This window comes from Cygnus olor, chromosome 10 (assembly GCF_009769625.2).
Source record: "Cygnus olor isolate bCygOlo1 chromosome 10, bCygOlo1.pri.v2, whole genome shotgun sequence".
NCBI lineage: Eukaryota > Metazoa > Chordata > Aves > Anseriformes > Anatidae > Cygnus > Cygnus olor.
In genome coordinates this window covers 16,460,522-16,483,834 of record NC_049178.1, presented here as the reverse complement: position 1 = coordinate 16,483,834, position 23,313 = coordinate 16,460,522, and the positions used below count along the sequence as shown (strand labels likewise).

At 36.6% G+C, this 23,313-nt stretch overlaps 1 protein-coding gene across 1 annotated transcript in view; it reads left to right on the top strand.

Moving 5' to 3' along the window:
* Positions 1-23,313, top strand: part of SUCLG2 (succinate-CoA ligase GDP-forming subunit beta) — a 115,064-nt gene that overhangs the window by 52,569 nt on the left and 39,182 nt on the right. Inside the window, exons 5-9 of the mRNA XM_040568463.1 lie at positions 4,870-5,022; positions 6,024-6,113; positions 8,998-9,094; positions 12,746-12,907; positions 14,221-14,363. Of these exons, the coding sequence (XP_040424397.1) occupies positions 4,870-5,022; positions 6,024-6,113; positions 8,998-9,094; positions 12,746-12,907; positions 14,221-14,363 (645 nt within the window). The remainder of the gene's footprint in view (positions 1-4,869; positions 5,023-6,023; positions 6,114-8,997; positions 9,095-12,745; positions 12,908-14,220; positions 14,364-23,313) is intronic.

The following is a 23,313-nucleotide window of genomic DNA, read 5'->3' as shown; positions in this document are numbered from 1 at the left end:
AAAAAGGATATACATTTCCAATATTAAGGCACTCTGCTTTGAGAATTGTGTATTGTAAAAGCAGCTTGCCTTTATAAATTCCTTGGTTTTATTCTTTTCCTGTAGTTGAGCTACTTAAAATGCATCAATACAGGAAATTTCATTCTTTTGTCAGAGTGCAAGTCTATTCATTTATATGTTCAGTTCTGAAAAGGAAACATGTACGTTTTCTTTGAAATTGATAGAAATGAAAGAAAGGTGTCACTCTTGGGAATTTCTGAGTAAGATTATTTAAAGGATTTATATTAAGATGACTTCCGTATCACGTATAGAATAGCTATAGAAGATTTAACTTTCCTTCCCATCCCCATCTTTCTTGTGTAAATAACAGTCAAGAGTAAGCAGCAAGGGCATATATGAAGTGTAAGGTGAAGTTTGTGCTGCTGAACTTCAGAGATTTATTTTGATGGCACAGGAAAGTAGCCTTGATAGTGTATTTTTTCCATTGAGTTGCATGAAAACTTTGCAGGAAATACTTTGTAAAAATACTTTGTAAGCATTTTAACATGGATTCATGATAAATCTTTACTGAGAGAAGCTGATTGTCTATTGTCAGATGTTACATTCTGATTATACAGTTAACTCTTGAAAGTCATAGGCTAATTGATATGTTTATCACACAGATAAGTAACAAGGTAATAGTAAGTTTTAAATAATTTTGCTGTCAAGATCTTGAGTCTTGGCAATTTATGGTAAGATCATATATCTTGTTTTAAAGTAATTAAATATGTAACAGATTGGTTAATGGTATCCTCATTGTTTGTTAGAGAGTTGAAGAAAACCTGCTTAAAATGATGCATCTGTGTCACCAAAAAGACCATTCCCTGGAAGAAAAAAAAAAAGTGTCTTTTAAAAACATCTATCTTTCTCAAGTTTAGCCCATTCTAGGATCTTGAAGATAGTTAAAGGATTTGAGGCATTCAGGTTTGCAGTATCAAGACTGCAATGCCAAACAATGAAACTTTAATCAAGGGACAAACTACAGAAATGTGAATAAAAATGGGTTTAGCTGTGTCTAGGCTGTCATTTAATGCAGTGGGCAATTAGTAGTGCACAGAAAATGCCAGACAGACTCTTCATATTTGCTAGAGGAGTAGGAAAGTTGAGAATAGAAGGCAATTTTGTTCAGTTTCAAGGCATTTGTTCTCTCTGTGTGTATATGTAAGAATGCACGTTTACTTGTACTTAAAGAAAATTGCAGTTCACCCTGAAAAGAAAAGGCATATTTTTACATTTTTTGAACTTTTGGCTGTTTTTGAAAATCTGAGGGAATTCTTATGTTTAAAAATAAGCAAATAAATAGTAAAATTTTATTTTTATTATTTTTTTTTTTTTTCAGAAGGAAAATAGTTATTAAATCACTTTCTGCAAGGCAAACAATGAGTTAGTGTCAAGTCAGGGAATGGAAGTCACCTTTTATATGTTTTTGTAAGGAAAGAGAAAAGAATTTTCGTACAATTAGAGTAATTATGGAACAGAAAATGGAGTTTTCAGATTGCTTTCTCAGCTTGTGCAGAATTTAAAGTGTGTTTGTGCTTTTTTAGACTGTTTCTTAAATAAATAGCAGGCTACTCAGTTACTTCATAACTTGTAAGCTATTTTGTGAGTTTACATAAAATCCTCTTACGGCAGCTTGGAATTTGGAGAGCCTGGTTATCTGAGAAAACAGTCTTCTCTTATCATAACAACCTGATAATTTGCTACCTGTGTTTTCTCTCCAAGCAGTAACGATTAACATTTTGAATATTTGATTCAGTATAAAGAGCTGTTATAGTTATCCTTGTGAAATTAGATGTGACTTAATTTTTTAGGTAATGATTTGTTTGTAAGAAGGAAATCTTGAAGTTCTCGTGAAATTTTGAAGAAAAATATTTTTTTCCCCAGGGCTCTTTAAATATAAGCCTGATGTGGTAAGCTAGATAGCTTAAATATAAACCAGATGTGCTAAACTGGATACTTCTTTGTCATAAGCAAACAGACAAAATATCAGAAAAGTTAAGAGTTTATAGATTTAATTGCACCCTTCTTAACTGTTCATTATGGATTTGCTTTAGTTTTGTCAAGTGAATGATGGGTAGCCTTTAACAAATAATATTTAATGCCAGTCTCCCTGTTTTTGCTCTACAGCAGAAAGGGAGGATGGTGAAGGAAAGTAACTGTTTCCATTGGGAGAAGTGAGAGATGTTGGACCATCTGACAAAAATTTGTACTCTACAATAAGCTCGCCAATTACAGAGTAGACAGACTAGCAGTAGTTTTGTGAGGTAAGACAGAAGTATTTGGTAATGTTGGCATGGTTAATTATCAGTGGTAAGAAGAAACTTGGCTCTGAAGCAGCAGTGGAAAAGATACCTGATCTAATAATACATGTTCCACCTGCTGTGCTTGTAAACGTAGTCCTAAAGACTCATTGTGCTGATTCCCATCATAAGTCTGGCCTGGATCCTGAGCACTCTGGAAAATGAACAACTCTGACAAGTTCCAGTAGGACCAGGTGGTTTTGTTTGACCTGAGTCTAAAGCAAATAACTCACATTTTTCAGATACATTGATGCAGGATACATACGAAGGTGAAACCATTCACTCAGGTAAAAGGTCTAATTGTAGCAACTCAAGGATGCTTTCCATATCTTTGCTTTTAATTTGATGAATTGTGGCAGGTAGCTGAACTATGTTTCTGAAGTGGGCTTTTAGCATCCCTTTTATAGTAGTCTAAAATAGGCAGATGCTTTTAAGAGATATGGTAGTTTTTTGTTTTCTTAGTTGTCTCCTTTCCCCTAGTTTTCCTTAGTTTGCTTTGAACAGTTGCTTGTTTGAGCTCTTTCTTTACATTACACTATCTTCCATGAATGAGGAAAGGTAAAAGTAGAAAGAAGCAAAACTACTATAAAGAGTATCTTTCCGAAGTCAAAACACAATAAAGAAATAGCATCTTTCCTTGCATTCGGAGCAATGCATTTCATTTAATTCCTTGTCTCTTACTTTTTTTTCTGTTCTGTTGAGATGTACAACCTGGCAGAAGGTAAGTACATTATTTCGTATGTACTCAGGAGTAGAACGTCAAAAAAGCGACTTGGGTGAAAGTATAGTGCATCTTTCTTGTTTATAGTCCTTAAAGTATGAAAGCCCCAGAAATATTTACTTGATGGAACACATCTCACTGGGTAGGCAGAGTTTTAAGACTGCAGGTGTGTGCATGCCTCTTGCACCTCCAGAGTTTGAACTGCTGACTGATAGAATGAATTTCACCTTATCTTTCATTCAGAGTGATGATCTTTGTCTACAGTCATTTTTCAAAACTGTCACCTGATAAACAGACCACATTAAAAAGACATTGCCATTTAATCCTTTTTAATTATATTAATCTTAAGGAAATATTTTTCCTGATTTCCGCTGCTTCCATTGAAAGATATGAAACTATGCTTAAGAGATTGGTTGTCAAGAGGGAGAAGCTGTAGTGCAAATTAAAGTGCAGATGTGACTGCTCAGCTTCCAGGTTGAAAAGCAAAACTGCCGTCCTAGAGCAGAGCGCTAGCAGTGCATAGCAGAGCTACAGTCTTTGCACCTGAGATTACGGCACCTGTTACGATTGTAAGGAACAATTAGTAACAATCATATGCAGATGTTTTTTAAAATGAAGAACATTTGGGGAAATTTGGTATTCTTCCATCAAAACCTACATTTTTTGAGTCCTTTTCCAATAGTAAAACTACCTAGTTTCTAAAATTGCTTTTACAGTTATTGTTAAACTGCTGCAAAAAACACAGTTCAGATAGAGATGAGGGCTTAGTTTTTGTAATACTGAAATGGAAAGGACTTCAACTTTCGGCATATTTTTGGGAGGAGAGAAAAAACTGTAATGAAGAATTTACATGGGCCGTTCCCCCTCATTCTTAATATGAGTACTTGTAGATTCAAAACATGTAGGACTTGAATAATTTTTTGTTACATGCAGAAGTATCTGTCAGATATTGGTACAAACTGGCTCTGTAGTTTATAGTGATACGTAAAAATGAGTAGCTTTTTGGAAAAACAAATTCCTGTGTTTTTAGAAGGTGCCAATATCTGAGGGTGCACATCTGCTTGTCTCTAAAGTTAAAGTACAAAGCTGGATGGCAGAATTAGCTATATCCTCATTTCTTTAAGAAATATTTAGGCAGGCATTCAGTGCTAAGATTTTAAGTGTAGGAGGTGGTCTTCCGTGAGAAGGAGGTTGAGAGTCTAAACGTGAGGCTTTGCTGGTAAGGAGTGGCACTATTGATGGGATGCATCAGAAAGCCAACATATGCCCTTACACGTATGTGATTCGCAAGACCAGTCCCTTGTGACTCAAATTTTTGGGGGGGCAACATGTTAAAGTGCTTGTCGGGAATGAAAAGGTATTGTGGAGGTTGTCTTTGCAGCAGCTCTGATTCTCCTCTTGGAAAAATCAGCACTAGGTTCCTGGTTTGTAGTGTTTATTGAATATGAGAATAGCAGCATCAGGGGACCCTCTCTTTTAGGGAGAGGAGATTTATTGAAAAAAAATGACTGGGTTATATTGTCTTGTAAAAGCAATGGAACAAATGTTTCTTTTCAGGAGAGCAAGTATCAAACTGCTGCTTTTTAAGGCTTAGAAGAAAATGTGAGCCACAATGTTCTGTGCTTGATCACAGCAGATGGAAATACTGTCTCTTACTGGTTCTGTTAATTTGTACTTGCTATTACTTTGCAAAAGATTTTAGCGCATTGACACATCAAGGAATTAAAGCTGTGTTCAGATTAGGTGTAACCAGCTAGATGGATCAGTCAGAAATGTTGCTGTTTTCTTCTCCCCTGTATTGATTTTTAGGTGATGGTTGCAGAAGCACTGAATATTTCAAGGGAAACATACTTTGCAATTTTGATGGACAGAGCCTGCAATGGACCTGTTATGGTTGGCAGTCCACAGGGTGGTGTTGACATAGAAGAAGTTGCAGTTACTAGCCCAGAACTTATCTTTAAGGTATTGAAATAATATTTTAAGATTCAACATTTTCCTTATCAGTTATCGAAAATATTATATGCAATTTTTCCTTCTTTTTCCATTTACCCTAATTCTGTGTGCAGAAAGAAGATAGCAAGAACCATAGAAACTGTATTAATCTAAATAAGAGTCCAGACCTGTCATCTAGTAAACGATAAAGTGTGTATAACACCTGATTTTGTCAGTATGCGTGTCTGCAGCTTGGTTAGAAAGAGCTTAAATTCGGCTGTTAATATTTTATGTTGAATTTAACATATGAAATGTATTTATGAGTGATCTGGTGTGTCACTTTGAGGAAGGTACACAGTTCTTTGACAAGTAGGTCACTGCCAATATGATTATTGTTTCTGTGTTTTTTTTCTAATTGACTTAGTTGTTAATTATTTCTTAGTACCTGGATAACTTTTGCATCTGAAATACAGCTGTTATAATTGCTTTCTTAATAATGACTACATTTAAGTTTTTTTTTGTTGTTTTTTTTTTGTTGATATTACTGTGGCATGGTAATGAGTACTCAAGCTATTCATCTGGGAAAATAATTGATACAAACAAGTGTAATTCTTCAAAAAATATAAAAATATTTAATGTGCATTTTAAAATTATATAAACTTCACAGTGTTATTGGGCAGTGACACCATTGCTTTGAAAATATTCCAGAAGATGTCATAAAAATTAACAGACTAAATATTCGTCAACGCCATCTGTACAGTAATTAAAAGTGAAAACTGGTGTCACATTGTCTTGTCAGCATGCCACCCTGAAGAATTATGTATTTTTTGGAAGGACTGTTTCATAGATAGTGTGGTAATTATAACATACCCTATAGGCAGCTGCTATAGCCTCAGTCTCAGAGAAACTTTGGCAAACAGCCATATTTTAATTACTAATTTGCAAATATATACTAAGTGTTTTCCTTTTGAAGTTAAAAATCTCCATTCAGATTGCATAAATATAACTAAATATTCATATTATTGTTACAGGAGGAAATAGATATTTTCGAAGGCATTCAAGATCGTCAGGCATTGCAGATGGCAAAAAATTTGGGTTTCAAAGGACCTTTACAACAGCAGGTGACTTGACTCTACTCCCTCAGTTTTTACTGAAGACATTTTAGCTCAGCTGTATGGTAATGCTTCCCAAACATACATGAGAGGCTAAATTTTTATTAGACCAAGACCATTTTGACATTTTAAATACTAACTTGCCCCATATAATTGTCATCGGGATTTACCAATTTGATTAAGGACCTTATTGTTCTAAACAATCCTTGTCCTTTGGCTTTGAAGCAATTGATGATACCACGTAGGAGTGTTTTATTTCATTAGAATTCCAGTAGAACACAGTGAATTATACGGCTACATCTTTTTTTGGAAGATCTGGCCCTTAACATGGGGAAGTGTATCTTTTTGTGTAACTGAAACCTTTTTTATTACTTCAACTTAAAATAAAACCAAAAGGCTACCAGCTTATCTTTTCAGTATCTTTTTATATATATTGGAATTCCACATGGGACATAAGTATGCAAGGTGTTTTGCCTTTATGAATATTTCTGCAGAGAAAAAAAGGTTGTTTAATTTAACTCGAATAACTGGAAAACAGATACAATATTTAGCTACTTCTGCCTGTTTTTTTTTCCATAGTATCAAACTGTCATTTTTGTAGAATTCCTTTATTTTTAATTCAGCAGTTTTAATTATTTTCTATCCCAACTGCGCAATTAACAAATGCATAATCATTAAGTTGATTAACACACATTTGAAGAGTTAGCTGTATATTTAATGAGGAGAAATGATTTTGTAGAACCTTTCAACCCTTGAAGAGTTCTGGTACTTAATTATTAACAACTATACATGGACTTTTCAACAATACATTTAAATAATACTGCAGTGCATGCATTTCTTTCCTTATGCTATCAGCTCCTCAAAGGAATTCACTGAATCGTAGGGATGTAGTTTTTATTCAGATGAATCCTAGTATTTGCTTATGTATTCAGTAGTCCAAGGCTGGGATTTTATGCTTTGCCTTGAAGAGGCTTGAGAAAGGGAAATGGTGACATTAAGCTGCCTGATTCAGAGAGGTGCTGAAAGATAGAGCAGCCCAGAATAAAACTTAAGTGATTTTGGTGATCTGCTGAAATTACAACAGCATGCTGGGGCAGCAACAGTTTTTCAGGTTGCCCAGATTCTCTGTAGGATGCATGGTGGGACTTTGTCCCTAGCGTAATTGTGATAGCCTTACCAATGTGGTATTAGGATAGTTTGTCAACTGGACTGTCTGTGCCAAGGAAACTGCTGCCTTGGTGGGTACAGGTTTATAACTCTGATAAATTTTTAAAGTCAAAACCACTGAGAATGCTTGAGCTGATAATAACTTTTCAGCAGGGAAGACTTCATAAGCAATTTGTATGCTCCTTCCAAAGTATAACTCTTTAAAGAGTCTTAGGCGTGTTGGTCAGAAGGGACCGCTGGAGGTCAGCTGGTGCAGTCTCCAGCTCAAATTGGGGCCATTGCAAACGTAAGATCTCATCAGCTGTGACTTTGTCTAGCCAAGCCCTGAAAGCCTCCAAGACAGATGTTCCCTGACCACACTGGTCAATCTTCTCCAGTGTTGCAGAACCTGCCTAGTGAAAACTTTTTTTTTCTAATGTTCAGTTTGAACCTCCCCAACCCACAGCTTGTGACTGTTGTATCTTTTCTGTATTGTCTGCCTCCAGTGAGAAGTGTTCAGTTCCTCATCTTTGTAGCTGCTCTTCACCATAGTTATAGGCTGCTGTTGCGTTGACCCTCAGCATCCTCTTCACCAGAGTACACAAGCCCAGCTCTCTCAGCCTCCCATTGCGGGTCATGGGTTGTAGGCCCAGAGCCATTTGGGGAGCCCTCTACGTAGCCCTGTCCGCTTTCTCCACATCTCTTTGTCTGGGAGCGTGGGACCCAAAATTGGACGTAGCACTCCAGGTGCAGCCTTGTCATCGCTGAGTCGAAGGGAGTAGGGACATTCCTCAACCTGCCACTCATGTCCTTCCTGATGTAGTGCTGCATTGGGGTTGAGTCTTTTCAATCGTAATGTTTTCTCTTAGGCATGAAATTGTGGGAGAAAATTGACTTCTGATTTTTATTCTCATTCACTTTGCTAATACGAAAAGTCCCAAATACTTTTGGTTTGTATACTTCGGTTAAATGATCAGTAATGAAAGAACAAATTTGAAGGGTTCTTTATTAGGATACTTCTTCATCTGCAAACTCATTTCAGCTAATAGCTTGTCACTGTGTAATGAACCAAAGAGAATTTTTTTATGCAAGTTCATGTTGCTGTTGTTGAAGGCTAAACTGTTCTTTTAATGGAAGAATGTCATATGAACAAATGATTTGGACGTTTATAGTCAGTCACAATATTTTGGCCCCAAACCATCACTGGGAGAGAGATGGCGAGGAGCAATAAGGAACAAGCAAGAGTATACTTTAGGGAATAAACGAGCAGGCTTCTGACATAATTTCTTCAAGAAAACATTTGAGTGATGTAGGAAGGAGAAACGTATATATTTTTTCTATAGTCACTTGTGTGCACATAGTGCTTTATGGTTTCTGGATTTAGACTGATTAACGTGTATGCAACTTAGATCTCAGCATATTGGAGAACGTGTCATTATGAACTGTTAGGCACTTTTAAAATTAAAGTTGTCTGTACTAATCGTGCTGTTTATTTTGTAGAAAATCTCCAGTTCATGCACTCTTTAAATGAGTGCTTACTAAATGTTATGCAGTATCATATTGCCACATTATAGCTATTGTAGATAGTATATAAATATGATTAAGAAAACAGAAATAAAAGCTGTAATTATGTAGAGCTAGTGCAATTTAATACATTAACAATAATCAATAATGGTTTACCTTTGCCTTGAAAACATTAACTTTTATTTTTCTGTGTGGTAACTGTAAATCGCTTGATCAAATTTAGGCGGCAGATCAAATTAAGAAGCTGTATAATCTTTTCTTGAAAATTGATGCCACTCAGGTTGAAGTGAATCCCTTTGGTGAAACTCCAGAAGGGCAAGGTAAGAAATTAAAGAGTTATAATGCATTCATTTGTTTCCTTTATTTATGCAAGCTATAAATTAAATTGTATGAAAGGCTGTAGCAGCAGCTTTGCATTAATTTCATTTTCTAATGTAATTTAAGCAATATTCATAAATATTCCCATGGCAGATTTTACATTTCAATACCTTTTGTTATTTCATCCAAATACTGAAAGTATCAGCTTCTACATGTCATGCGTGGTGAGAAACAGCAACATTCTCTGCTCTATTTGTATGAAGTTGTTTTTTCTTATTATTTTTATTTTATTTTATTGTTAATGCTGCTAGAATTATGGAAATTGTGGAGAAAGAAACATGTTATTTTAGATTTGTAAACATATGCACTCATGATTTAAACTTACGTATGACTCTACAACATACCAGAGCACAGGAGAAATTCCAGCTGTACCTGACACTTGGCTACATCCTTTGGGAAGAAAAAGGTTAATTGATCTGTTTCTACCATGAATACAGGTCCAAGAAAGTATAGGGTAAATAAAAGGAATTTTATTTAGCATTTACATTGTTCTGCTAGTTAGTTTTCCAGAAACTAAGCAGCCCTCTCTGCTCATTTGAGGCACCATATTAACATGCACATTGAATCAATAGTTTCTGCATTGTAAACCTCACTCAACTTAATAAATGTGAGTCAAATTCTCACCAGCTAATTCTAACTTCATTGGTTCTTATCCAATTTGTGAAACATGTACTGGGAGACAAACAAAAAGCCCTGCTGTTGACCAGTACAGTTCTGTAATAGAGGCTGCATTTTAAATAGAAATGGAAAAGTTAGCCTTCAGAGCCCAATAAGTTGTTATTTTTCCCTGCTATCTATGTAGATCCATTAGCCTCGTTAGAACCAGTTGGGAATGAGATGAGAAGGACATTTCCATATTGTGTTGTACAGTAAAGTTAAAGCACAACAATGACATAGTGCCTTGTAAAATTAATAGTCTAAATTTTCAAGTGCAACACATGATACTTATTTTTACCATTTGAGGATGAATAAGACCTTTAAAATAGGTTCAACAAAATAGCTGGAATATTCCTGCAGGTGATGTTTATCACTTCAAATCATTGAGGACACGTCTGGCCAACACAGAAGGGAAATAAATAGGCTAGTAGGGCAAGTGAAGGAAGGAATGGTTAGCAATGAGAGGAAACAAAACTTTTGGTCCTAAAAGATGATGTACAGGACCACAGTGACAGTAAATTTGAACCCTTGCTTGAGACAGCGCTGTGGAAAAAGTGAACTGATTTGGTTAAGTTGCCAAATTAGCTTTTCTTGAATGGCTATTGATAGTAAGCAGGGCATAATTTGAAGGATGGTGGTGGGAGTTTTTATGCTCCTTTCATCCTTTTCTATAAGGATTCTTCCTATGTGTTTGGCATCCAGGAAGATGAGGAGCAGAAACAGAGAAGGTTTCAAGCTGTGAAAGCCATCTTACTGGCAGACATACACAGATAGGATCCTGTGCTCTTTTTTTTTTTTTCCTAGCAGTTTCTCCATTTGAAGTGTCTTAAAGAAGAATAAAGATAAAACAAATGGAAGAACATTTCAGTAGCTTAATGCAGTTATTTCTAATGATAAAATAAGTCTATACAAAGACCATTATTCCTGTCAAAGTAATGGTTAAGATGGATTTATTTCTTGCTGTGCTTTCTGTTTTTCACTTGTGCGAATTTCCATTAGAAAATGCATTGTCTTATGTATTTTCTTTTGTTTAATTCTGTCTCAAATTCCTTTTGTTAACACTCTCGGGTCAAAAGCCTGTAACTGCCAGTTTCTTTGTTGTTTTTTTTTGGTTTGTTCTCAATGTAAGCTGTTGAATTGGCAGATGACATAAATCCTACACTGCTAACAAAACCAACAGAAATACTCCATGAATATGTGTTGGAGCTTTCTTTGATATTTGTTCAGAAGAAAAATTCATTTGTAAAATCTATCATGCATGTAACAATGTGCTTTTGATAGTGAAAATGGTTTGATAAGTATTACTAGGTGTTTTTTCTGCTACTTTGTACAGCATGGTCTTTGTTAAAGATGAATGTTCCGTAAAAATGAGATTTTATTACTGTGTCATTGAGGATGTTCATGTCTAAGGTAAACTTAGGGTTCTGAAAATGCATTTTTTCCCTAGTTTTGAGTTGTTTTAGCATTTTAAGGAACTGAAAGCTTGAAGAGGAAAAGTGGTACTGGTCTTGGTTTGTTGTTAACAAAAACTGGATGCAAGGTATTTCTCCTTTTGGCAGTTTTCCACACAGTGAGTTGCAAGGCAAGATCTGGACTCTTTCAATAGAGATTTATTATATGTGAAAACTCATGAATAGTTTTCTAAAACTGAAGTCGTGAAACTAAATTTGATCCTGTTTTAATTTAATCTGGTATTGGCTACAAGTCAAAGGTATTTAAAAAGAAAGGAAAGCAAAACAAACAACAACAACAGTTGAGACTCTATCTGTCTTTTGCATGCTTAGATATTTTCTCCAAAGTTAAGCAGTTGTATCTTTCCACTGAAAAAAGATTGTGTGTTCAGTTATTTTAATTGATGGGTATCTGTATCAAATTTTCTTTTTTTGTTATTGGCTTCTAATTGCAGAGGTATGTACAGTGCCCATGAGTAGGTGTACACATACCATGTATGTATTTCAAAGCAATACGAATCAAAGTACAACAGAAAGGAAAGCTGTACTAGATTCTGAATGCAGCATTGAAAGGCATTTAGACCTGACTGGTTTGCTTTGAGAAATCAATTAGACTGCAGTTAGTAATTATCTGAATCTAGTGCAACCCAAATTACTTCAATAGTAAAATGATAAGTATATAGTCTTGTATTTACTTAAAACATTTTAATATAATGGGATGTTTGTTTATGCAAGCCCATAAAAATAATGAGTTAGTAAATAGGCAAATAACCAGTTTACTCTACATGCATTTCTATTACTGTTTGGTTTTATATGATTATTATGCCTACTAGCTAGTCTTTGGTATTTATTATTTAATATAGCCAGGTGTACCTATTTTTAAACTTATTTTTGCAACCATAATGGATGTTGACATAAAAATAATGTTTTGATAATTTTTTTATGTATATTGTTTTAAAGTTGTTTTAATCTAGGTCTTTGGGAAATAATGTGTGAATAGCTCATACTATTAAAAATTAAAAATATGGCTGAGGAGAAAAACTTTATACTACTCACCTATAAATATGAGTGCATGTTACCAAACATTGCTTTGGATTGCTAGTCTGTTATCTTTTATATCTGCTGACTTCCCAAAATACTGAGAGTAGACTGTCTTACGAAATTCCTGCAGACCACCTCTCCAAATCATAAAACCAATGTTCATAACTTAGGGGCACTTTGTTTAAAACAAACATAGAAGACCGTCCCGTGACAAAGGCATATGGCTATGTAGTGTGGAGGCATTTGCTCTACCTTTTCTTAGTATAGGATTTAAGAAAAGCTTGCCCTTTTTGTGCTGGAATCAGTGCAGGAGCTTCATCATTAAACCCTAAGGACCTCTTTCCCCCTCCATCCTGTAGTAGTCAGCAATAACAGTAATATTTCAGAAGCTCTGTCTAACTGTAATTTCTAAATGCCTATATGTTTTATATTTTTTTTCTTTAGTGGTTTGCTTTGATGCCAAGATAAACTTTGATGACAATGCAGAATTTAGGCAAAAAGAAATATTTGCCATGGATGACAAGTCTGAAAATGAGCCTATAGAGAATGAAGCTGCCAAATATGACTTAAAATATATAGGACTGGATGGAAATATTGCTTGCTTTGGTAAGAACAAATACATCCAAAAAAACATTTGAAGACAAATTCATACTTGTTCAATGTATAGACTTTGTTGAAACTCTGACATTCAATCCACCTGTGATGCCAGTTTATTTTGCTGAGGCCGTCTGCCCTTCCACGAGTTCTTACAGGACTGAAACAAATTGTGTTGAAGATGTGGTTAAGGCTGCAGCACGCAGACAGGGCATATGGGTTGTCAAAGAGAAGACAGACTGAATGGGGAGCCTTTGGGGTTTCTGTGTTTTGAACTTTTAAGCTGATTCAATTGATCTTTCCAGTAAATAAAACACAAAAAGACATTAAAATTTGATTAGTTTTTAGAAATGTGTTTATGTTACTTAGAAGGCACTTTGAAAGCTTGTGTGTAAAAACAAGATATTCCCTCTTACAAATAAATTTCAAACTTCATTTCCCTTTAAGAGAAGTTTCTGAAAAAGCTGCTTGGTTATTAAAAGGAAAATAACATTTATTATTTTATTTTTCTGAAGTTTCTGTAAGATAGAAATTAATCTTGGGTTTAGAAGAGACAACAAAAACATGACTTGTTTTAGAAAATGTCCAGAGTTCATGTTGCTTAAATGTGTGCTCCAAACATGAATCTAGAATATACTGATAATGCATTACAGTTGATTCAGTGAGTAGCAGTGAGATTTTCACATGAACGTAAAAAAAAAAAAGGCATAATTACAGTAATTTTTATTGTTGTTATTACTACTATTAGTGTTCAGTATTACATATCTTTGAATTATAGATGACATAGAAGCCTTACTTTGCCCATCAGGGAAAATATATGGGGGACAAATAATTCTTATCTACTTTTGCTAGCTTAGAAGATGTTTGTGCCCATGGGAGCGCTTTTAGACTGGTGCAAACACAAAACAGAAGGCAGTTTTAGGAGTGTCTGATACTTGTCCCCAGAATTTAGTTGTCTGTTTTACAGTAATGCAAAGCATGATCTATTGTTATCACAATAGACAGAGGGGATCTCATAATGGGATCACTGTTTCCAGAATTTTCTCACTTCATTCCAGAAGTTTTTGTATTTCCCCAGCTTCCATTGCAGTGCTCATACATGCCTAGTGGAAGGTGCATTTAAAAGTCCTAAAACTGATACGACCATAAAGAATCCTAAATGTTTGGTGTGCATGCAACTGATTTTAAACTATGTATTGCTAAGGATATCCTTGAATAGGCACTGAACCACTGAGAAATATTTGCGTAACATTTTGGGCCTTATTAATGTGGTTGCTCTGATAGGTTGTTAATCCTTTTCACAAATCAGATGTTTCCAATTACAGTGAATGGAGCTGGTCTTGCAATGGCAACTTGTGATATAATATCCTTGAACGGTGGAAAGCCAGCCAACTTCCTGGATCTCGGTGGAGGTGTGAAAGAAGCACAGGTGTATCAAGCATTCAAACTGCTGACTGCTGATCCAAAGGTAAAATAATAATAATAAAATAAATTGGTTTAGGACAGGAAGCTTCCCTGTGCAATACAGTTGTGTTATAGATCTATGTATGTAGTATGCTGAAAATACAGCTAACAGTGTAAAGATAGAGGATGAGTTATTAAAGGAACGGTTGGAAAAGAAAATGATTTCACTGAGCCAATGGATTGACTTTTCAGTTCCTAATCCACACATGGGTTTGCTAGTCAGCCTTGAGCAGGCACTTTTCCAAGGCAGTTCAACAAAGAAATGCAGGTGTGGTATTGTTGGGCATTGCAGTGCTGACCTTTGAGCATCTGACTCCTTAAGGGGAATTTGTGAGGATACTTAGATGCTTAAAATGTAATTCCTAACAGTGCAGTGCCACAGTAAGTGAGAAGGAAAATTCGAGTTAAGCAAAACATTAATTCCTTGAGGTTTCTACAATATCTGATTCTACGCTACAGGATATTCAGTGTTTAATTAACATTCACAGGCTGCTATCCTATCCTGGGGCACTCTTTCTTCTGCAGATGGAGGTGCAGTTTCTCTTTTCTTGAACAGGACAAGACTTGAGCCTGTGTGTGATGAGCAGTAGTTGTTTCTAGAGATGCATGTCAGTGTGCTGAGGTCGTTGGTCCCTGCTTGCAGACAGAAGCAGAATCGCTACTGAGAGAATATTGATCAGGTGTAGGCACTGGAGTGGTGCCAGCTGACCAGCCTTGCCAACGTGGAGTTACGCTTTTGTGTAGCTGGGACCGAAGTTGCCATAGATTTTTCTTTTACTAATGAAAATCTGTCAAAGGGCTTTGGTCATCTTATCCATCTCCTGCACCTAAGCATCTCTAGTGAAGTCCCAGTTTCAACATTTTACTTTTTTGTGGATCTCCCTCTTTTTTTTTTTCTTCTTGTTCTTCCATCCCCTTTCCTTACTTTTAATGTGTGTATAATATAAACCCATCTAAGTACCACCTTTGTATGAAAATTGCATCACTGTAATTATATATCCTGGGCAGCGATAAGTGACAAAATAGAATTTTCCAAATAGAGGGGGATATTGTTTGTAACAACATTTCAAGGAAGCAACATTTCAAAGAAGAGTCCAGAATAAAATCTACAATACAAAATAAGCTCGTATAGACTTTGTATTGAAAACCCTTAGCAGTTGCAACTCTTCTTGTATGTTTTTAAGGTATGTAGTACTTTGATGCCTCAACTTTACTAGTAGAGAGTCATCTACTAGAGAGTCATTTACAAGATTTCAAACATTTTTCGTGGATCTTTTTACGCTTCCATAGACCTGAGTAGTGCTGACCTTTTGTTTGTAGAAGTCTAGGTTTATGCTGTTCCCAAGACCCTCAGGAAGAGAATTTCTTGTCTTATTCTACTTAGTGATCTTATAGACTTCAAATTACTAACGTGTCTAAAAGAACATAGACCTGAAGAAGTCAAGAAGCAAGATATCTTGCCTAGGGCAGAAGGGAGGAGGCAGGATGGGACTTGAGATACATTCTGGAATATATGATAGTTTCCTTCATTGTCTAATGCTAGTAGACACTTGCGTTCATTTGTGTGAGTTCTGCACTGCGTGCTTGGTATGATGATCAAGGTTTGGCTGAGGTGTAATTTAGTTCTGAAACTTGTATTAGTGGTGGAGAAGCAGGTGTGGTAAAGTCTTAGATACACAACTTAGCTGATGATTATCACTATGCTAAATAAGTTTTCTGTCTGCTACAGCACAAACAGCAGGTATTAATTTTGGTGATTAAAATTGAGTTTAAACAATCTTAAAAAGAAAAAAGGACATTTCAGTAGCTCTCAGCTATATGATATCTACATATTCAACATTTGACTTGTGAATGCATCCTCCTTCTATTCTATATTCTCCTATTTAACACTAGCAGCTTTAACTAGGGATAGTGAAGCTGTGCTAGTTGGGACAGTGGGGGCAAAGCAAAAGGTAGAATGGAAGAGACCTGAAATAGTCACTTATGCTTGTGTCTACGTAGGCAACTATAGTTACGCCATTCCTGGCTTTATGACTGGCCCAAAATGTAGAAGGCTTAGCCTAAATGCAGCATAACTCATTCCTCATTCATTTGTTGCCTCCTGTCTCTTCCTTTTGAATGCCTTTTCTGATTGTGTTTTTTTTCCACACCTTTTCTACACAGGAAAAAATCACAGAACAGCCCTGTTGCATTTCTTTTCTGTTTGTTCTCTGTATTGCGCTTCAGGATGAAGGGTGAGGATGATTGCTGAGAGTCCCACTGGACTGTTCTATTTGGAGTAGTGCAGGGGAAGGAGGGTGCTTCTGAAAGCTTTCTGCTCTAGGAATGTAGCTCACAGCAAACTGGGATGTACGTACACAAGTGACAGCATTGTCAGCTGCAGACACTGCATTTTTTGTGGAGATTTATTGCCATTGTCCATTTTTAAATTATTAACTAGTTATTCTGAGTCTAGCCCTGGACATGTCCAGTCATACCACAGCTCTTATTGCTGAGAGGCTTGCCAGGTTTAAAAAAGTCATTTCTGAAGTGGTTGTCATCAGCCCTTTTGATTCAAGCACTTTTACCTTATTTTATGTCATTGTGATCATCAGCTATACTGTTTCATTTGCACTTGACTTCAGGTGAAAAATGTCTCTTAATGGTAGTTGAAGAATATGTACAAAATGAAATTAGGATTCGTGAAGGTACGCTGATATCCCAGCATGTAATAGGAGACTAACAACGCTGGCAGTTGTACCCGGCTAACATCAAAGCACTCGTAGCTTTTCTTACTGCTCTTCAGTTGAATGTTAATGTATGCTTACAAACTATTAAAAAAATAAGCATTCTATGTTTTGTTTCGTTCTGATCAGAAAACATGATAAATGCCCGTTATTTCCTCTTTCCACGTACTGTGTCCATTAGTTACATAAGATAATTGAATGAATCCTCTCTTTTCTTAACTAATGCTAGGTTTTCAGTCCCGTAAGTCAGTCTAATTGCTATGTTGTCTAATGTCGCATTCACAGTTTGTATCTGGTAATTTTCCTGTGACCTGTAACCTGATTCCCACTTTATTTGAGAATATAAAAACTTATTCTGGGGAACTCTGAAGCCAATTAATTGTTGTCAAGGTCTCCAGAAACATGGGGCTTCTGAGGGATGAGTAAACAAGCTACCAGTCTGCAGGGCTCTAGTATGGAGAAGCACTGATTCTAGTTCCACCGAAATACAGCACTGGCAGAATGAAGGACATTGCAAGACAAGAAATCTTCCAGAAGGAAATGTTCAACTGTTGCACTTTGAAATACATTTTTCTCTCTCTCTAGCTGTCTTTAATACAAAATAGACATTTTAAAGTAAAAAAATCAAACAAAATACAGGTATGCCATGATTTCATTTAGTAAAACTAGGGGATACCATTTGGGAGAAAGCTGAAGATGTTTGATGGTTTGCTTTTGGTTTAATCTGGCTGTTGTCAGTGTCTATAATTCTTTAAAAAAGAAAAAAAATTTGTTGCAAAAGGTTACCCACTGGCTTTTGAATGGAAATGCTGTCTTTGGAGTCAGTGACCCTTTTATACTCTGCTGGTCTTGTTTGCAGTCTGCTATATCCAATCCTTCCTAGGTCAGCCAGGTCATTGCAATGGCTCTGAATTCCTTTCTTTTCACAGTCTAAATTCCAGGCTTTTTTTTCTTTCCATACTGTCTTCTTTCTCTGAGTTTGTGCAGTGTCTGCTCTGGCAGAAGATGGAATGTTTTTCCCTCTTTTCAGTTAGGCTCGGGAACAGGGAAGGTGACTGGATTCGGGGTGTTGGAGCTGCTGGGGGTTACCATACAACTGTTTGTAGGATTCAACGGTTTCCAAAACGCTAAAGCTGAAAAAAGTCTTCTCGATAAATCTGCTGTCCAGGACACTGAAGCTCAGTCACCATCTCAGCTCTCTGCTTTGGCCTGGAGCTGTCCAACAAACACTGACACTCCTAAATTACCCCCAGATTCTTCTCTCAACTTTTTTAATACTCATTGTAGGGAGAGGAGTCTTCATGGGAAGTTTCACATGTTAGCCTGGCTGAATCATGATTTTGAAGACCTTAGTGAGTATGGGAGCCCATAACAAGTAGGCTCTTGGTGGGATGTATTTGGTGACGACAGGCAAAACCCAGAAGCATCTTAGCAACAACTTGAAGCAAGTCACATCCTCTCCCTTTCTCTCCCATACTACTGTAATACAATAAAGGTAATACTGTATGGGTTACTGGTATAGGAGAGTTGCCCATTGATGCTCTCATAAATCTTATGTATACTTCAGATGTGTGGCCTAGGCATGGCTACATAGACATTTTCATGTTTTTGGCTGCACAGCATCCCTGTCCCTATTTGTTTCTTCTCCCTACTGAAATACAGGAGCTTAAAGGCCAAAATTGTTTGTTGTTTTTGTTCTTCCGCCTAAAGCTCCTTTGATATTCTTTTGACACCTGTCCTTGATGATGCTACCAAATTGATTTATCAAATCAATTGCTGTTAACAAGAGTTAGTTTGTCATATAGGAAAAAGAAATATTGACAGAATGAAAAACGTTTCTCTGGAAAATATACTCTGTAGTGACATCTGTTAACTCATATCCAGGGAATAATTAATATCAAACACACACACAACTATTTTTCCCTGTAGCCATTCCTTAGTCCAAATTCAGATTATTGTTTACTAAATGTGGATTATGCATTCTTATTCCTGTCACTTCACTTTGCCCATTTGCTTATGTCAGATGCATCTTTCTGTCCACCTCGGTGATGGGAAAAGTAATGGCACTGATGTGTCTTGCCATTAAGTGGCGTGTGAAGCAGAGGTCTCAGGGCTTTTGTTTTCCAGACATCCGAGAGTGAAGAGAATTCTGAAAGAGGGTATCATTAAATCATAATTTTGCAATTCAGTTATTTTCCAGCTGTGCTTGGTGTGAAAGTAATACAGCTTATCCATCCTTATTATATAAGACATTTTTATGACTAGCTTATCCTTTTGGCTTGAGGGATTTTTAGTATTAGTTTTCTTAACTTTGCAGTCTGTTATGTGGCAACAGAAGGCATAACTCTCTACTAAGAGAAAAGGTTTGTGATATTCTTTTCTCAGGCTTCAGAAATTGAAGGAGAAAAAAAAAAGGCTGCCTTTTGTAAGCTGTTTGGTCTTAATTTTGAGTGAATGAATTCCAAACTAATTGGGTGAACTAGTTCAGTTTAGACAATTCAGAAAGTCTGCGAGCATTCAGGCAGCTTGGAGCGTAGTGACTGTCCTGGGGTGTTACTGCCCTCTTTGCTCTCACTCTACAACTTGAAACAAAGACTGGTTCCCAGTTTTAGGGGAAAAGGATCTTTTGATTATGGTTTCCAACTATGCTTGACTATAAGGCAGGGGATTTTCTCCTGGAAATGGTGCAAAAATCTGTCTTATTTCGTGAGTCTGTGCCTAGCGTTTGACTGTTGTGTTATAAACCTAAGCCAAAAAGGGGTTTTGGCAGTGAACCTTTTCTTAGGAGCTGCCAGGTGCCTGTTCTGTTGCTCCATGAAGCATGCCCACCGAGGCGTCGCTTCGGACAGTCTTTGGGTAGTGCAAAGAGACCGGAAGAAGAAGAGGGGAATGTTGTCACAGGGTGTTCCTGGTCTAGGATTGGGCATTGAGACGCTATGATGACACCAAGTAAAAATAAAAAGTAATATCAGCAGCCAAGTTGTGAGTGCAGGCAGTTTGCACAGCTGTTTAATGTGATCTGCAGAATGTCTATTGCACTATTTGTCATGCCAATCAGTCAGAATTGTCAAGTCTGACTCATCTATGAAGAGTTGCAGCTTGAACATCAAAAGCAGCATCCAGAAACAAAGAAACAGCTAATTTGATTTTCTTCTAGGGTTGCCTTGGCCTGTTGCTGAGAGTGGTTAGTGGTGGTGTTACTCATGGTACTTCTGTGTGGATGAGAGGAGAGTGCTTCGGGGAGTGGGAAGGGGGGGGGGGCTATTAAGCTTTAAAAGTTACAAGTAGGAAATAGTTCAGAGGTTTAACAATATAAAAATTAAAATGGCTACACTTGCAGCGACAGGAAGCCTTGCCATAGAGCACAGGCTGGTTGTGAATAGTTTGTCATGCACTTTCTGTATTTTACTCCTAACTGCCAGTAGTAGATTTCTCAATGTTGTGAGAATACGAAGCCAAAAATCAGTAGAATCAGGCAACCTTCTCTCTATCACACATGCACCCTAGGTCAGTGTGTATATAGTGGTAAGGAAAAAAAAATGAAATGTAAATAGCATTCAGTTATAGACGTATAATAGTGTTAGCATTGGATTTGTTTGAATTGTCAGATTGCATGTCATTTCAGATAATGCAGAGGAACCCTATTCTTACATAGTCATTAGGAATCTTCTTGCTTTCTCATTCAAATATCATACACCCTTTACACACTTCATTACCCAGCTCTTCTTTACACAGCATGAAACGTCTTTACGCCTTGTGTGTTTTTCTGATTCACACAAGAGGGTGAAGCATTGTATGCTGTTTTGAGTACTCTAAAAACTGTAGCTGAAGAGTTATTGTAGTGAAAAATGTCTTTGTGTTATAGGCTACATGCCAACAGTGCTAGACCTCTGTGGTAGTGGAAGCAATTCCGAAAATTGGAACTGTGACCAGAATTCTGTTGCTTTTATCCCAAGCTAGAGCACCAGCTGGCGTGCCGACTTCAACTGAAACCATCACTCTCCTTCCCCTCCTCCTCTCTTCCACATTCCCCATGAGCACTCTGTAGGTTTTCCTTTCAGTGCTCTATCTACGAGGCCCAAGTTCAGAACTCAAAGGACCCAGTAGTTCTGCAGGTGCTTACTGCAAGTGCAGTGTTCACACCTCTGAAGAGCACTCATAGCTCCAGACAGGTGTCCAGAAATGGTGGAGCTTGAGTTTAGTGGGTACTTCTGAGAAAAAAAAAAAAAAGTGCTATGGAAATGATAAAAGTTATAACTGTTCCTTTACTGCTTATTGCATAGCCATATCCTAGTGGCAGCTTTGTATTCAGCATTGTTCTTGTATAAATGAAATATTAAATTTTAAAAAAGAAAGGTGTAGTCAATAAACCTGTAGTCAATAAAATGTTGGTTTTGTGTTGAGATTTTGACATTTGTGTAAGGTGATGTCTAATAAATTATTGATGTATCACAGTTCTCAGAAGCTGGATTTTACTGTCGTCTTAATGTTATTGCCTAATAGCATGTAGAGAGTCCTTTTAACGGTTAGTTAACCCAGGTAGTCAGCCCAGTGTTGGAGGTTAATGTCAGTTGTGGTAAGGCAAGATGTAGTAAGGTTACAAAGGAGCAAAGTTAAGTTAGTTGTTCTGAAAATTGCCCAGCAGAAAAGGTGATTGAGTCCGTCAGCAGTTTACATAAGGAGCTTACAGGTTATACAAGCGTTTAAGAACTGCCTCAAACAAAAACTTAGCCTGGGTTTTTCAGGAAGAGTAGATTCTGCCTTGGGTCCAATGGATGGACTTCAGGTTTCTTTTCCTCTTTCAGATAACAGCTCTAAATCTAAAGCCCTGATTAGTAGCTTTACATGGGCAATAATGCTTTGGCTTTTTAAGCCTTTGAAAGTTTAAGGTTACTATCACAGGGTGACAGTTTGTAGACGTGGAAAGGACCTATCAGAGCTCAAACATCTGGTAAAGCTGGGAGAAGTTGAAAAAGGCACATTGTATTTTCTGCATCAATAATTTGTACAAATACTGTGCCTTTAATGGAGAATATTGAGCACATCCATCTGCAAAGTACTAACACTCATAGTTCTTTTACAGATACACTAGGGTTTGGGCTTATTGGGGTAATTTAGGACTTTTCCCATATTTCTATTAGTGCTACGTTGGAAAGAAAATACAGGCTAATAGAATTTGAGCAAGGATTTCTTCTAATGTCTCTTTGCAATTTCACAGGTATTAATTTAAAGTGGCTAGTCATCTTTTAGAGCACTTAAAGTATTGAAAAAGCATTCTTTCACTGCACTTAAGCATTTTTAAAGACTTATAGCATATTGCCAATACTTATTAAAATGTGAGGAGAAATATGCATTTTTTAAATGGTTAGAGTTTTCTTGATTTATTATCAAGAGTAATATATTTTTTAGGGGCATTTGTATTATTGAGTCCTAAGTAATTGGTATGTAAATATACTTTAACATGACTTTGCCATTATTTGTTGACACTGACAAGTTGAGTGCCTTTTGGCATTTTGAAGTCGGCTATAATGAATCTTAAAAGCTGGATATGAAAATAAACTTACTAAGCAAGAGAAAAACTTGCAGAGATTTTGTAACCTCTTATACAGAATAGGCAAAATTTACAAGCATTGCCTTTAAAGGGAAATAATGAAAAAATTTGTGAAGGGACCACAATAGAAATGTGGCCGTTAGGTTTGGATGGATCTGTGGTGAAGGAGGTGGGAGAGCTCTATCTAAACAACTTCCACACTGGCAAGTGAGACGTGTTTCTTTCAACTGGTGGATGGCTTTATATTCGGTCACTTGAATTTTTTTTTTCCAATTTTGTGTGCCAATTACCTTCTTCTGTAATGCTGTCTCTTCTGAAATAAGTACAGAGGAGCAGAAGCTTTCAGCTCCTCAAAAAACAGTCTACCTTACCCTTTTTAAGATAGTTGCTATATGATCAAGATTTGTTATATTTTTGTGCTTGTTCATGAGTGATCAGGGTGATAAAGTGTTTTTAAGGGCTGCTTCCTCCATGGAGGATTGGGACTTTTCTGAGGAACCCTTTGATGAGCCAGTATGTCTGTGGTGGGAAGTGTTTGAGTTAAGACAATTACATGGTAATGAATTGATTATACCTATCTGTTACTTCAGTGTCATAGTGGTGTATTACTTGTCTCACCTCAAATCCAGGCCTAAAGCCAAGAAAGGGCAGTGGATTCAGGTAGTAAGATGGCAGGA